This window comes from Aricia agestis, chromosome 5 (assembly GCF_905147365.1).
Source record: "Aricia agestis chromosome 5, ilAriAges1.1, whole genome shotgun sequence".
NCBI classification, from domain to species: domain Eukaryota; kingdom Metazoa; phylum Arthropoda; class Insecta; order Lepidoptera; family Lycaenidae; genus Aricia; species Aricia agestis.
In genome coordinates, this window is record NC_056410.1 from 2,460,627 (window position 1) to 2,474,526 (window position 13,900).

Here is a 13,900-nt window from a genome sequence, read left to right on the forward strand (position 1 = left end):
GAGCACAGTGTATGGAATTGACACGACAGGAGTCGAATGGCAACTTCGTAAGATTATTAAAACCGTACAGTCTGACAAAAAGTTAAGAAATTAAAAAGTGGCAACATCGTAGAGTCATCCCTTTCAAATTAATCTAAGAAAAAAGGGATGACACTACGATGTTGCCACTTTTTAATTTCTTCACTTTTTTGACAGACGTCAACTCCATACACTTTTATCGGCGATTCTACAAAGAAGCGATAAAGAAAACGTCTTGGCTAGGGGCACTGTTTCTATCAACCTATGACATTAGTTCGTCTATTTAATTGTTTTCTATTGTCTAATTATGTACAAAGTGTATTTTTATGATCAACATTGTTATGTCTACAATGGAATTGATTTACCCTCCAGTAGAAAACGAAACTCAAACCAGAATTCAAAATGTACATAAACTTAATATGACGTTGTAATTTATTATTTAAATCATGATATTATATAATTTACAATTAATGATTCTTTATACTACCAGTACTAGTATTTTTTTTACAAGATCCAGTCACGAAATGTTTACATTTTATGCCAGTACTGAATCTATAAATATATAAGTCTCAGGCACAAATATTATGTATTCTAAACAGTTTTATATGTTACATCTCAGTACAATAATAATAAAACGCGTGTGTGTGCATGAAATGTTTTTGTCTATAATATAAGTTAAAAATGAAATCCTTTTTTGTAAAAACTGTCTTCTGGACTCAAATAGAGCGAATGAAGCAAACAGTTTTATAAATTGTAGAGTAGTAAAATCGAAGATTGTAAATCTAATAATATGTTACTAGTGTATGTCTATAAGGACCGCGACACATAAACACGACACGACGTCGTGTCGTACCACGATGCAACGTCGTGTCGCGCTACGACGAGCATCGTAAAAAACTACGTCGCGACATCGTAACATGCCAAGATACACGGCACGACGTCGCGTCGTAGAAACTCACGATGCGTTCCTGTGTCAGTGCCACAGTTGTTATTCAAAATTCAAAGATGACGCATCGTGAGTTTCTACGACGCGATGTCGCGTCGTACCGTGTATCGTGGCACGTTACGATGTCTCGACGTAGTTTTTTACGATGCTCATCGTACAATCTCACGACGCGACGTCGCATCGTGAAACGACGCCGCATCGTGGTACGACACGACGTCTTATCGTGTTTCTGTGTCCCGGCCCTTATAATATAATATATTGTATTTTCAAGCACACACACCACTATAGGGGTACTTAATTCGTAAGACAACGAAGTGTCGTGTTTGCACAGATATATATTCGCTTCTTATCGCTTCTAAATAACGCTTAGCTCGAAATCTACGTAAATCCCGACCAATAGTAGAATAAATTATTGCTCATACATAGTTCGGAATTTTATTTGTGATAAAGAAAATACATTTAAGTGTAAATAGTCACTAGACTCGAGTTCCTGAAGTTTCTTTTCCAACTGTGTGATAACGTTTCGTTGTTCGCCGTCGATGCTGTGTCTGTCTAGTGTCTGCTCGCCAAACCTGTAACAATTATAAATTCTGACCACCAGATGGCGCTATTATTATTGATATTTAAAACAACGAAAATGAAAAATGAGAAATATACATAAATTACAATTTTAATGTCTTTCTACTACAGTCTACACCGTTTTTACTCGACTGAGTTAGACGAAGACTTATTATTATAAATATAGTTTGATTACTTCTCAGCAAACAGGGACACACAGCACCAATGGTCTATAATAGTGTGTAAGTGATATGTCGACGCTTGCCTATACCCACAGACCTATATAAACAAAAATATAAAGGTAGCCGAAAAAAGACTATTGTACATACGTAGCGGAATACTCTAAGACGCATTTAAAGGTACAGGTGAAAAAGTATTAATTTAATTAAATAACCGAAGATAATAAATAGGGTTAAAGACGGGGCCGTGTTGTTTGCACAATGATAAGTAATTTTCACGACTTAGCGTAAGACTTTATGTTTTACGTTTAAGATAATCACTATGTGAATAAATGCACTAATTTTATGTAAAAAATATTTAATCTATAAAATTGTATTTTATCTGCTTGTAAATATTTTGTCTGGTCCTTGTTGTTATCTGTGCGACTGAATGCGACTTTAACCGACTTTGAAAAGGAGGTTCTCAGTATATTTGTGGGCTTATTTTATGGTTAGGATCTTAAGATTTAGATTTTGATTATTTTAAGGTTTCGATTACAAAAAGTCATTTGAATTTAAGATATATATACGCATTTTAAGGCAGCTTACTTGTTTTTGATCGATTTATAATGTTGTTTCTTGGTAGTTACAATGACAATTATTTATTTAAAGTCGCAGCGGCGAATCGAGGCACGAAATTTTATGTACTTATATGAAATTCTGCGCCTCGTCTCGTGATTTGGGTTATAGTTTAGTGTTACAAAGCATTTTGATAGTATTTCGTGTACTTCAGTCCTGCAGATAGCCGGCTTTTGTTTTTATTGTATTTCCTTTTGTTATGATTTACCAAAACTTTGCTTTATTCGATAATTCTGTGAGGCGACGCGATACGACCTGTAACTATTAATGTAAGCCTATTATTATATTTTGATTACTGAAATATATTTGAAAATTATATGTTGTTTTTTATTTACACTACCTTAGAGATAAATCTACTACGTTGTTAGTAGAGTATTTAATTTTTATCATGGGATGGTAAAGTTGCGGTGTTGGAGTACCGTTCATAGACCGCTCAGAATCTAACAAAAGGTATCCATTCTTCCTATAACATTTTACATAACTAGCTGTCCCGGCATACGTTATACTTAAAGTATTTCTACTTCATTAGGATTTACCATAAGCTCAGGGAAATTTTAAACGAAAAAGAGTGAAAAACAGTTACAAAAAAGACGATTTTTCTCATTAATTAGGTATCGAGCGGGATGAAAAATAATTAAATTACTAAAATGGCAATTAAAAATAGTGGTTGGTGATACAAGAGTAGAAAACAAGGGTTGTACAATATGTATTTTAATGCCACATTACCTATAGAAAAATAAAACCAAAAAAAATTGTCTTAAATTTAAAATATTAATGTTAAGATTGAGCAACAGGGCTATGAAAATAAATAGTAGTCGATTCTCAGACCTATTGAATATTATGCATAATATAAAATTTGGTAAAAATCAGTAAAGCCGTTTCGGAGGAGTACGGTAACTAACATTGTGATTTGTGAGAATTGTGACACGAGAATTTTCTAGTAGAGCAAATAGTACATGTTGCGCAATTTCTTTGTGTTCGTCGGCTAGTGTAAATTGTGGTGACTGGTGGTTGGTGATATAGCGCCATCTGTTATGTAGTTTTAACAACATCAGGCGTAAACGGAAACCTCGTGTTTAGGTTTTATAATGTTATTTTTACTATTCCCTAACAGATGGCATTGGTTAGTGATATTTTTCAGGTCGATCTAAAAAAAACTCAAACTCACTTCAACTCAAACAAGGTTTTATTTATTCTTTTAGACAAAAATATACACATTCAAGTATATAATATTTTTATCTTTAGTCAGCTATACTCAACCTGCGGCCCGCCGAGACTTTGTCACCAGCAAAATAGGCACTTTGCTCGTCGTGAAAGTAGTGAATTTTTTTTATCGCTATTCTTAAGTCTTAACACCAAATAATTTTGGTTGCAGCCCGCGATACCAAGACCAAAACGTGATTCTGGCCCGTATAAAAAAAGGTTGAGTAGTGAGTACCGATACTGATCATTGTGTTCATAAACTGCAGTACTTATCACGTAAATATTATCTAGGTATGACTACTTAGGTGTTTTTACTTTGATAGGTACTTTTAAGAGAAATGAGGCGCTACCTACTACTTGACGATCCATAAGAGCAATATAAAATAATAAAACAATCTAGTGCCGCTCAGGTCACCTATATTCCAATTTTCTAACACTTGCGATATGCGTTGCATCGCATATCGTTTCGTAGTGAACTGACCCTCCAGGCTCCAGCAGACTATAGACTTTTTGCTGTGGTAACACTACCTTACTTATGATAACCTACTGTAGTTGTAAGTAGGTTGATAAAAAAGTATATGCAAGTAGTACCTAAAAATAGGTGTTAAATGTTAATTATACATACATTTAATAACAAACTTTAAATATAAAAAGAGAATTATAAATGTTATTTTTTATTAAACTTAGAAAGAGGAACCGGAGGGTCAACACGCACGCGTAGAACGGAACGCAAAACAACCCCTCAGAGGCTAATGACTCACTTCACCCCCAGTCAAAATCGCACGAACTAACCCGACGGCGGCCGACCGCTGCGCACGGGATACACCAAAAACATTTACTATTATCCACAATTATGTAACAATTATTATCCAGTGAAAAACATTTTTTATTAATGTTTAAAATGTTCCCTAAGATCGGTGCTTCTGTCCACGCAAAACTCGCGCGGTCCCGCGGACACTACGGATGATGTTTAACGTATATTGATTTTCCGTCAGCGAAACATTTTGTGCGGAATCTAGTGTTATTATTAGATCTGTGCTAATATTAATAAGTGGTAACGTATAGTGGCTGTTTTACTTAACGAAAATATTATAGTAATAGGATTTCAGTGCCTCAAGTTTGTACGGTAAAAAAAATATATTTTCGATGTGCCGATTTTTAAATTTAAATTCGGAACGTGTCTTCCTATTTTGAATATTAATTTTTCCTTTTTTTTCTTTCATTTATTCCTGGATAAGACGTGGAAATCTGTATGCCGCTATAATTAATATTTCGGTGAAATTGTCAAACGTGGGGTACCTATATCGATCGTCAAATCGTAGCAATGCTGAGTTCGAGTGACACCAGTAGTATTGTTTTGCAGAAAACACTTAAGACACTCGACGAATCGATCCTTCGTCGTACATTTCTCCCGTTTTGTACATAAAATATATTTAACAACAGATGGTTTTAGAAAAAATTAATTAAACTAAGTATCAGCTTTTAGTCTTATCTTTTTAAAAATTCTCAAAAGCCTTACCGAAATATAATGAGCGCTATTTGACATTACCTATGTACCACAAACGTACCTACCTAACTAATACTATAACAAGATTTTGTTACTATTATTATTTAACCTGCCTAAATCGTCTTTTATCAAAATTTTAACCGACTTTTAACAGAATGTAATTCGCCCTGCTGTCTTGTATAAACAGTACAAACACTGATTGAATTGCGTATTCATCAATTTCATTACATTAGAACCTTCAGTACGTTTTGAATCTAAATGAAGTGGAAATAGAAACCGTATAAAAATTTAATCCCCGTTACAAAAGAGGCTGCATGAGAACGCATAAAGCCCAGTCTTGATCGAGTGTTTTAATACCAACACATTCATTGCAATGCTTTAGATTTTATAATGAAACACTCTGAAATAAAAATATAAAATTACCTACTCTACGTATTAACGTAGAGTAGGTAATTTTATATTACTGCGCTTACGCAGTACGCGATAAAGATAGCTTTTACCTACGCCTGTTAGTGTTAATTATATTGTCAAACAATTGTCAAATTATTATTAATAATATTATTGTCAAATAATCATGCCTTCGTAATTAATTATTAAAAACTCAAAATTTTAAATTCAAAATTGGAACTCTACAATACTCTCCTTAGTCCTTGAATTTCAAGTCCACCATCGATTGGAGAACTAGCCCAGCAGTGTTGCAGAAATGACATTTATGAAATCGGTGTTGCTACCAACTAAAAATCGTGAGAAATAGGGAGATTGCTACCAACTAAAAATCGGGAGAAATAGGGAGATTGCTGCCTAAATAAATCAAATTATAACACGTGTTAAAGTTATTAATCATTAGCCTCCTTCTTGCAGCTTAGACAATAGGCGTAGTTTGCATCTTTAATATACTGCTTGCCTGTAACCACCCAGCAAACTCAGGGCGTGTTTCCCACTCTTTTTAGGGTTCCGTACCTCAAAAGGAAAAAACGGAACCCTTATAGGATCACTTTGTTGTCCGTCTGTCCGTCTGTCAAGACCCTTTTTCTCAGGAACGCGTGGAGGTATGAAGCTTAAATTTATATCAATTGCTCAGGTCTACTGTCCCTTGAAGCTGTGAAAAAATCAAACTTCTAAGCCAACGCAATCAAAAGATACAGCCGTTTATGCCGCAAATTTTCGACACTTGCAAGGGAATCAAAACCTACAGGGTGCTTCCCGTGAACTCAGAATCTTGAAATTTGGTACGAAGCAACGTCTTATAGCATAGATAAAGGAAAAATTACGAAAACCATAAATTTTTAGTTACATCACATAATATATTTTTTTTAAATAATTTTAAACTTACTACCCATTTCCTCATAAACGCGTAGAGGTAATTGAAATTCATACCAAATACTCAGGTCTATAATACCTTTAAGCTGTCGGAACCCTCGGTGCGCGAGTCCGACTCGCACTTGGCCGGTTTTTTTTATATTTTTGTAGTATATCTTTTTCTTTTTGTTTCGAACGTACCACTACTAGTGGTTGGAAAATCACTGTCTGGGTCTAAACTAGACATTTGATTTGCGTTAATACAATATGGGAAGTTGCGTATCGGACGAATGATTAGAAAATGAAAAATTGAAAAATGAAAATTTGAAACCTGTCGCATTCATATCGACGTATTTAAAAAATATATTCCCCTACAATAATATTCAACTTTAGTGAGTATGAATTACAGCCTAAATTTGCTTGTTTATTGAAAGGCCAATCTAATGCCTTGTCCCTTGGGGAATAACCCTAACTTGGGGAATAAAATAATAATAATAAAAATGTTAAATTTGGTGTTACAAACTACAAAATGAATATAAATTAAGTTTAATGTTCTAAGAATGAGTAAATCGGGAGATTATACCCTAAAATCGTTTTATCGGTATTTGTTTGGCAAAATCGGGAGATCTACCGATAAATCGGTAACTTTTACAACACTGTAGCCCAGTGAGAAGAACCAAAGGAAATTCATACGACGAACTCTAGTTCGTCGTATGTATTTCCTAATAAATTTAAATTTCGTAATAAAAATATTTACTTATCTATAAATATTTTTATTTAACTTTAATTAGCGAAAATGGAATTGAAAACAAATTCAAGAGAAGTCAACATGTGGGTTGGTACAACTAATAGGTATTACTTATATTCTGTGATGTGGGAAATAAACCAACAAGTATTTAGTATTTATCTATTCCTTATATAAGTAATTAAAGAAAAACACAACCTTCAGTAAAGTACCTACGCATAATTAAAACAAAAGGCTCTTCTAAGAAAACGCTGAGAAACAAATGATTATTTCTTCAATCATTTAATAATAAAATTTCTCGGAAGCAGTGGGCGGCGCGAGGATACCGTTGTAAATTGTAATAAGCTGTTTATTATTTATGTACTAATTAGACTTCTGTCTACCCACGTAACAAGAAAGGATTTGCCTTATATTTTTTTTGTTAAGAAAAAAAAGAAAGGATTTGTGGGCTATTCTGAAATAGCCTAGCTACGATTTATTTCAGGATTCTGTTGAAATAGTCTAAAACTGTTTGAGGAATCAGGGTCCAGATGATATTGATTACGTCGACTAATGGTTTAAGGATTCCGTTGAAAAAGGCTACGACTATTACAGGGTTTCGTTAAAATTGCGTTTTCAGTATAAGGCGCATAAAAATAGCATTTATTTCGATTTGTTAACAAGACGTGTTCTATTATTAATATTATATTTATTCGTAAATTGTGTTGAGTATTTAGTTAATTTTTGGTCTATAATATGTAAAAACTTATTAATGGCTCATAGTTAATATTATTAGTTTTTATTGTTTTTATTGCCTAGCTGTAAGTTTTTCTGGAGAAATAAAAATATAAAATAAAATAAAATTAGTTATTACGTCTGGACTCTGGAGTGTTAAGCAAGTCAATGGCCGTTGTTGCGTAGTTATTTCCTCTTTGGATGATTGACATGAGGGCGTAGAAGCAACTGTCATCAAAATGATTTTTTAAACTGCTAAAAATTATAGTATTGGATCCGACCGTAAAATCCTGCAGGAATCGTTTTTTTCGATCAAATTTGTTTTAAAATAATCTTTAGAACGTATAGAATGGATTAATGTTGGGTTGCCTTGTCAAAAGTAGCCGCAAGTACCTCTAATTAAGTTTAATGTTCATGAGATAAATGCATAATTTGTTTGATTTTTTTCAGTAAATTTTACATCATTTGAAAGAACATGACGAGACAAAATAAGGTATAAATGGTTGCCAGCTCTAAATCGGCCGCAACCTAGGGTTGCCAGCCCGTAAACAGACATAGTTCATCATCAAAATTGAAGCATCGATTTTATAAATAATTTTGATACAAAATTAAAGTTTTATGCATTTTGTGCACGAATATCCATGGTTGCCAGTTGCATGATAGCCGCAAATTGGGGTTGCCATCACTTTTGTTTAAGACAAACGTTCAGGCCTACAATTATTATGCCTGGGAGAATATGAGGACGTCGAGAACCCGCAAGATTGCAATTTTTATTTAACAGGCGGTTTCATTCCTTCTTAGTTCTTATTTTTCCATTGAATACACGCAAATTTGTTTTACGGGCTTTCATTTTACACAATTAGAGGTACTTGCGGCTACTTTAAACAAGGCAACCCAACATTAATCCATTCTATACGTTATAAAGATTATTTTAAAATATACCTACCTATTTGATCGAAAAAAACGATTCATGCAGGATTTTACGGTCGGATCTTAGGATATTAGTTTGATGAACTTTTGATGAGATGATAGGATATCAGAGCCCCGCCAAGACGTCTTCTTTGTCGCTTCTCTATAGAATCGCTTATCAAAATGAAATTGACATAAGCGTTCGATAAAATAAAGTCGACATTCGACTTATGTTATTGTCAATTCCATACATTTTTAAACGGCGATTTTATAGAGCGATAAGGAAAGTGTCTTGGCTAGGGGCTATGTTCTCATAATTTATTAGTTTTATACGAAATCTCATTCATGAGGGAGAAAATCTCAAGTATGAGCTATTAGTATCCTGAAAACTTGTGCGGTTGTTCAGTAAGTTGAGCGAAGTTGTCCAACTTAAATACTTTGCCAAGTTTCGGGGTACAAGTTACCTGAAATCTTTAAAAAGGTTAAGGATAATGAGAGCTATTACCTCATTAAATAAATAATAAGATGTTCTGCGTATCGCCCACTATAACAACGATATATTTATTTTGATATGAAGGAGATTGTATTAATTAGAAGCAAAAATGGCACAAGAAGGCGTAAAGAGCCAAGAGGATCGAATTTGTTAGTTTGCTTTTTTCTTTAGACGTGAGGAGACGGTTACAAATTTGTGAATGAATATATTTTTATAATTTTATAAGCACTATTAACGAAATGATCATAAACGAAATATATATGTAATTAAATTTATCAGATAAATGCCGAAAATTTGAAAAATATAAACATTGTCCTTTATTGAAGTCGGTTAAAAATTATGTTGCTCTACGCGCTTAACGATATCATTACCTCAAACAATATCTTTCATCAAATATATTCAGGCGTAAACAAAATATCCCCAACATCCAAAGACACTTGACCCAAAGCCTATCGGCATCGAATACGAAGAAATTATGTTAAAAGCTTGGCCTCCGTCCAGCTCGGTTTACTGTTCAAACAGCACGTTATTGCCCCAGCCCGAGCATGACACAATATGAGGGTATCTTTTAATATTTCTATTAGCACTTTCCAATTTCAAATTGGATTGCTTTAGCCTTTAGCGGGCGATTCATCATGAGTGTTAAATCTTAGCAACGTCTGTTACGTAAAATATTGTATACTGTGCTTCATATTTGAAACGACTGCAGCGAAGCCAAATGAAAGAGTGTTTATTTCTGCTGTTTATTTATGTACTAGATGACACCCGCAACTCCGTCGCGCCAAAACTCGTTTATCGCGCGGGAACCGTACATTTTTCCGGGACAAAAAGTATCCTATGTCCTTTCCCGGGACTCAAGGTATCTCCATGCCAAATTTCAGCAAAATCAGTTGGGCAGTTTGGGCGTGAAGAGGTAACAGACAGACAAACAGACACACTTTCGCATTTATAATATTAGTATGTATGTGCTCTTGAAGCAGCTAATAACTGGTCCGATTTTAACAAAAGAAGTGTCAAAAGATTAGTTATTACCGCGAGTGTCACAGGTTATTTTTTCAGAATGTTGTATTTTTTAGAACGTTTTTTGTTTTAAGATATATAAATAAAAATAAAAAAAAAAAGATTTTAAGATAAATTTATGTAAGCAGGTAATCTTAAAAGTACCTAATTATATTTTTTCCGCCAGTTGACTATATTTTTTTTACCAAAGTATAAATTCGAGGCATGAAAATCCTTTTTACACAATCAAAATATTGACGTATAACAGTGTGAAAATGTTCGACCGTCCGTATTTACTGAAGTAGCCGTAAGATGGGGTTGGGCTGATGATGAGCAGCCAGGCCTGAGGATGGAGGGCAGCAGCGCGGCCCCCGAGGCCTACCAGTATGTCGGCCCCTACCGACTGGAGAAGACGCTTGGGAAGGGACAAACTGGTAAGTGGTGGTCTCTTAGTGTGCCTGGCAACGTCCAACTTTTTAGATCTAATTTTTTAATGACGTGTGCGTCTACTATTGCAATCATTATGTTCTTCAAAAGCCATGAAGCCAATGGTGATTTGGACCAAGAGCCCGCGAGGGCCAGACCTTCCTTCGTTTCGTAAAGCTGAAAGTTTATCTGTGTGTGACCTTTACAGATGGAAAAACGACCAACAACTATGGAGTTTCGGTCTCGGTTACTTTAGAAAGTATGGAGTTCTGAAGGTCTTCCTAACCTTCCAGAAGAAGTGAAGCTCAATTTCATAGCTTATATTCTTCGCGGTAAGTGGAGGAATCTCGTCTTCCAGTGCCGAACATTTTTGACAGTTAGTTAACCCTTAATCTTTCTGAAAGTATTAGACATGCAGGGCATGCAGCTTACCTCTGTAAAGGTCACAAACAGGTAAACTTTCAGCTTTACGAAACAAAGGAAGGTCTGGCCCTCACGGGCTCTTACTTGTCAAATGATTGTCAACTAAAAGAATATTTTGTTTTAGCTAGATGAATCGGCCTTTCAATTAGTATTCTCATGGACGTAGACGTAGTATTCTATGGTCGAAATCGTAAGGGAGATCGCAGACGGCACACTTTTTGTGTGATCGAGTCTGCGGCGCACATACACTCTGCATGGCCGCGCCATGCCGACTGTATGTGCGCCGCAGACTCGATCACACAAAAAGTGTGCCGTCTGCGATCTTCCCTTAGACGAAACAAAATTTGCATAAAAATAAAACGTGAGTTTTCGAAGTCTTTGACAAATATCATATTATTATTTAAATAGAAGGCTTACTCTTGGAGTCAAATTCGTACAAATACAAGAAACTGCATCCTTCTGTTCCCTAAGTGATAACTTTGAACTTATCTGAAATCACACTTCTGTATTTTAAATATCGTGATTCCGTACCACGTTTCACGACTTTAACTACAGTAACAGAACCCCTAAAAGCCATTTAAGAAACGTGACGTGCCTAGACATTAATAATAGTAACTTTAAAAAATTTAAGCCATAATTTCTAGTTCATACATTATTGGCCTGGTTTCACGTCGCTAGTGCTCTTGATTTTAAGCACTAACTTTACCTCTTTTTGTAGAGCTGAAATATTTGAACGGGCTAAAAACATCACGATTTAGCATTCAGTTTGAAATATAGTCGCTAGTCACGATTCTAACATAGCTGTGAAAAGTTTCACTTCCAAACATATTTGACTTGACATATTAGTATATGAAACAACTTTCGACAACGCAGACTATAATGACAATATTTTAAATCCACACAAACACAGTTATATCCAAATAAATTTTTAAACTAATTTTAGTAAAGTATTTAACCAACTAATAAGTAACAAGATTTAAAAGGAAAATGAATAGCCAACTATACATAAAATACCATATAGTAGAGACTTAGCGTCAGGTCCAATGATTGGGAGCTTTAATTATAAGTATTAGGCGAATTCCTCCCATCGCCAATTTTGTGGTTGTGTTTATTAAAACCAGTCCTCGTGTTTGAAAATACTTAAGAACACAAAAGGCCCGTATATTATAGGGTGAGGCCGATCGTTGTATCGATACCTGGTGAAGGCGGCTTGCGATCAGTTCAACAGAATCTATCTAGGTATCGGCCTTTCATCACCACTACGATTTTAACAATGTTTTCTCGGAGGCCGCCTACTTTGAACTCGCCGGGCGAGTCTACGGCACTGGAATAAAATTAACGTGGACTCTCCGGGAGAGTCGGTGGCAGATAATTTTTGCACTGAATTTTTTGAAAATTCCAAATAATTAGGACATAGTATCGAAAATTCGTTAAAAGAAGAGGTGAGTTTGGGATGTTTTTCTATCGAGTGAAGTTCATGATATTGTGTAATGGAATATAAATTCCACTGTGTTAGATCCTTAACTAACACATATATTTTTTTCAGAATTTAAATTACTATATTTTTGTGTCTACTGTCACTTTTAAATCTTGAAAATCGTCCGTTTTTGGAAATACAGGGCCTTAATATGTTAACACCACCTTCTTTTATATGGGAATAGCTTTACGCATCCCCGGTGGTTTGGGAACATCAGCCGGGGTATGCGGGACTTCCCACTACAGCCCCATAATCAAATCAAATCAAATCATTTAATTCAGGCATCAGAGGCCCATATAACAAATACCTTAAATCTAACATACATATGTTTAAAGTATTATAATGCCATGCCCCATGTTTTTCGCGTAACTTTCTGCCGCGCACAGTAAAACTCTGGAACGAACTGTCGCCAGCAGTATTTCCGGACCAATACGACCCGCAAACCTTCAAGATGAGAGAGTATTCCCTTTAAGAGGACGGCAACGCACCTGCAGCTTTTCTGATGTTGCAAGTGTCCTTGGGCGACGATAGTTGCTTTCCATCAGGTGACCCGTTTGCTCGTTTGCTCCCTTATTTAATAAAAAAATGCTTGACTCTCCGCTTAAATGAAAAAGTTGGATAGAACCCCTATTATAAATCTTAAAACCACCTGCCGTGGCCTCCCCGGGCTTCCTACCTGGTGTGTAGGCTACTGTATACCAAACGTTTTACGTAGGCAGTACTTCGGAGACTAACATAACGTATGCTTAATTAACAAGTACAGTAATTAGTCGTAGTAGTGAACAACGTGGGCGCAGACTGGGGCAAAAACAACAGCTGTCAATTACTTAAGCGGCCGCTCTCGAGGCAATATATTTTTATGGCGATGAGTTGTGAACGCGCCCGCCGGAAAATTAACTAAAAACAACGGAAAACAGCATCAGTGTCAGTAGAAAATGCTGAGAAACCTAAGAAAATCCATACTAAGTATCCATACTTCTAATATTATAAAATATGCGAAAGTGTGTCTACCTGTTACTTCTTTACGCCCTAACCGATGAACCGATATTGCTGAAATCTGGTATGGATTTACTTAGGGGCGATTTCACCAAAGAAATGGAACGCGTTCAAAGCACTCTGAACCGGTTCAAAACGTAAAAACGCGATTATAGCATCGAAATGCATTTCACCAGCATAAACTGAACGCGTTCACAGCAAATCCGAGTTTTATCTTTTGAACGCCCAAAGTCCGAAGTTTAACGTCATAAAACCCGTTCAAGCCCTGTCATGGCGGAACGAAAAACATAGACAAAAGAAATGTCAAGATGACAGTTTTGACACATGCGTTTGTTAGTTTATGTATTGTTTCTCGCTATTTTGTGGTTAAATTAACGTGAAAAGGCTTTA

The 13,900-nt window shown here is 35.4% G+C and overlaps 1 protein-coding gene across 10 annotated transcripts in view; it reads left to right on the forward strand.

Annotated features, from left to right (window-relative positions):
* The first annotated feature begins 4,311 nt into the window (after positions 1-4,311).
* LOC121727380 (serine/threonine-protein kinase BRSK2) overlaps positions 4,312-13,900 on the forward strand; it is a 53,086-nt gene continuing 43,497 nt past the window's right edge. For 9 of the 10 annotated variants that reach the window (XR_006035661.1, XM_042115184.1, XM_042115186.1 and 6 more), the window contains exons 1-2: positions 4,312-4,576; positions 10,376-10,622. Coding sequence is in view for 9 of the 10 variants with exons in the window: in XM_042115184.1 (XP_041971118.1) it covers positions 10,538-10,622 (85 nt within the window). In the remaining variant the exon portion in view is untranslated. The remainder of the gene's footprint in view (positions 4,577-10,375; positions 10,623-13,900) is intronic. The other variant, XM_042115185.1, reaches the window with a different exon arrangement.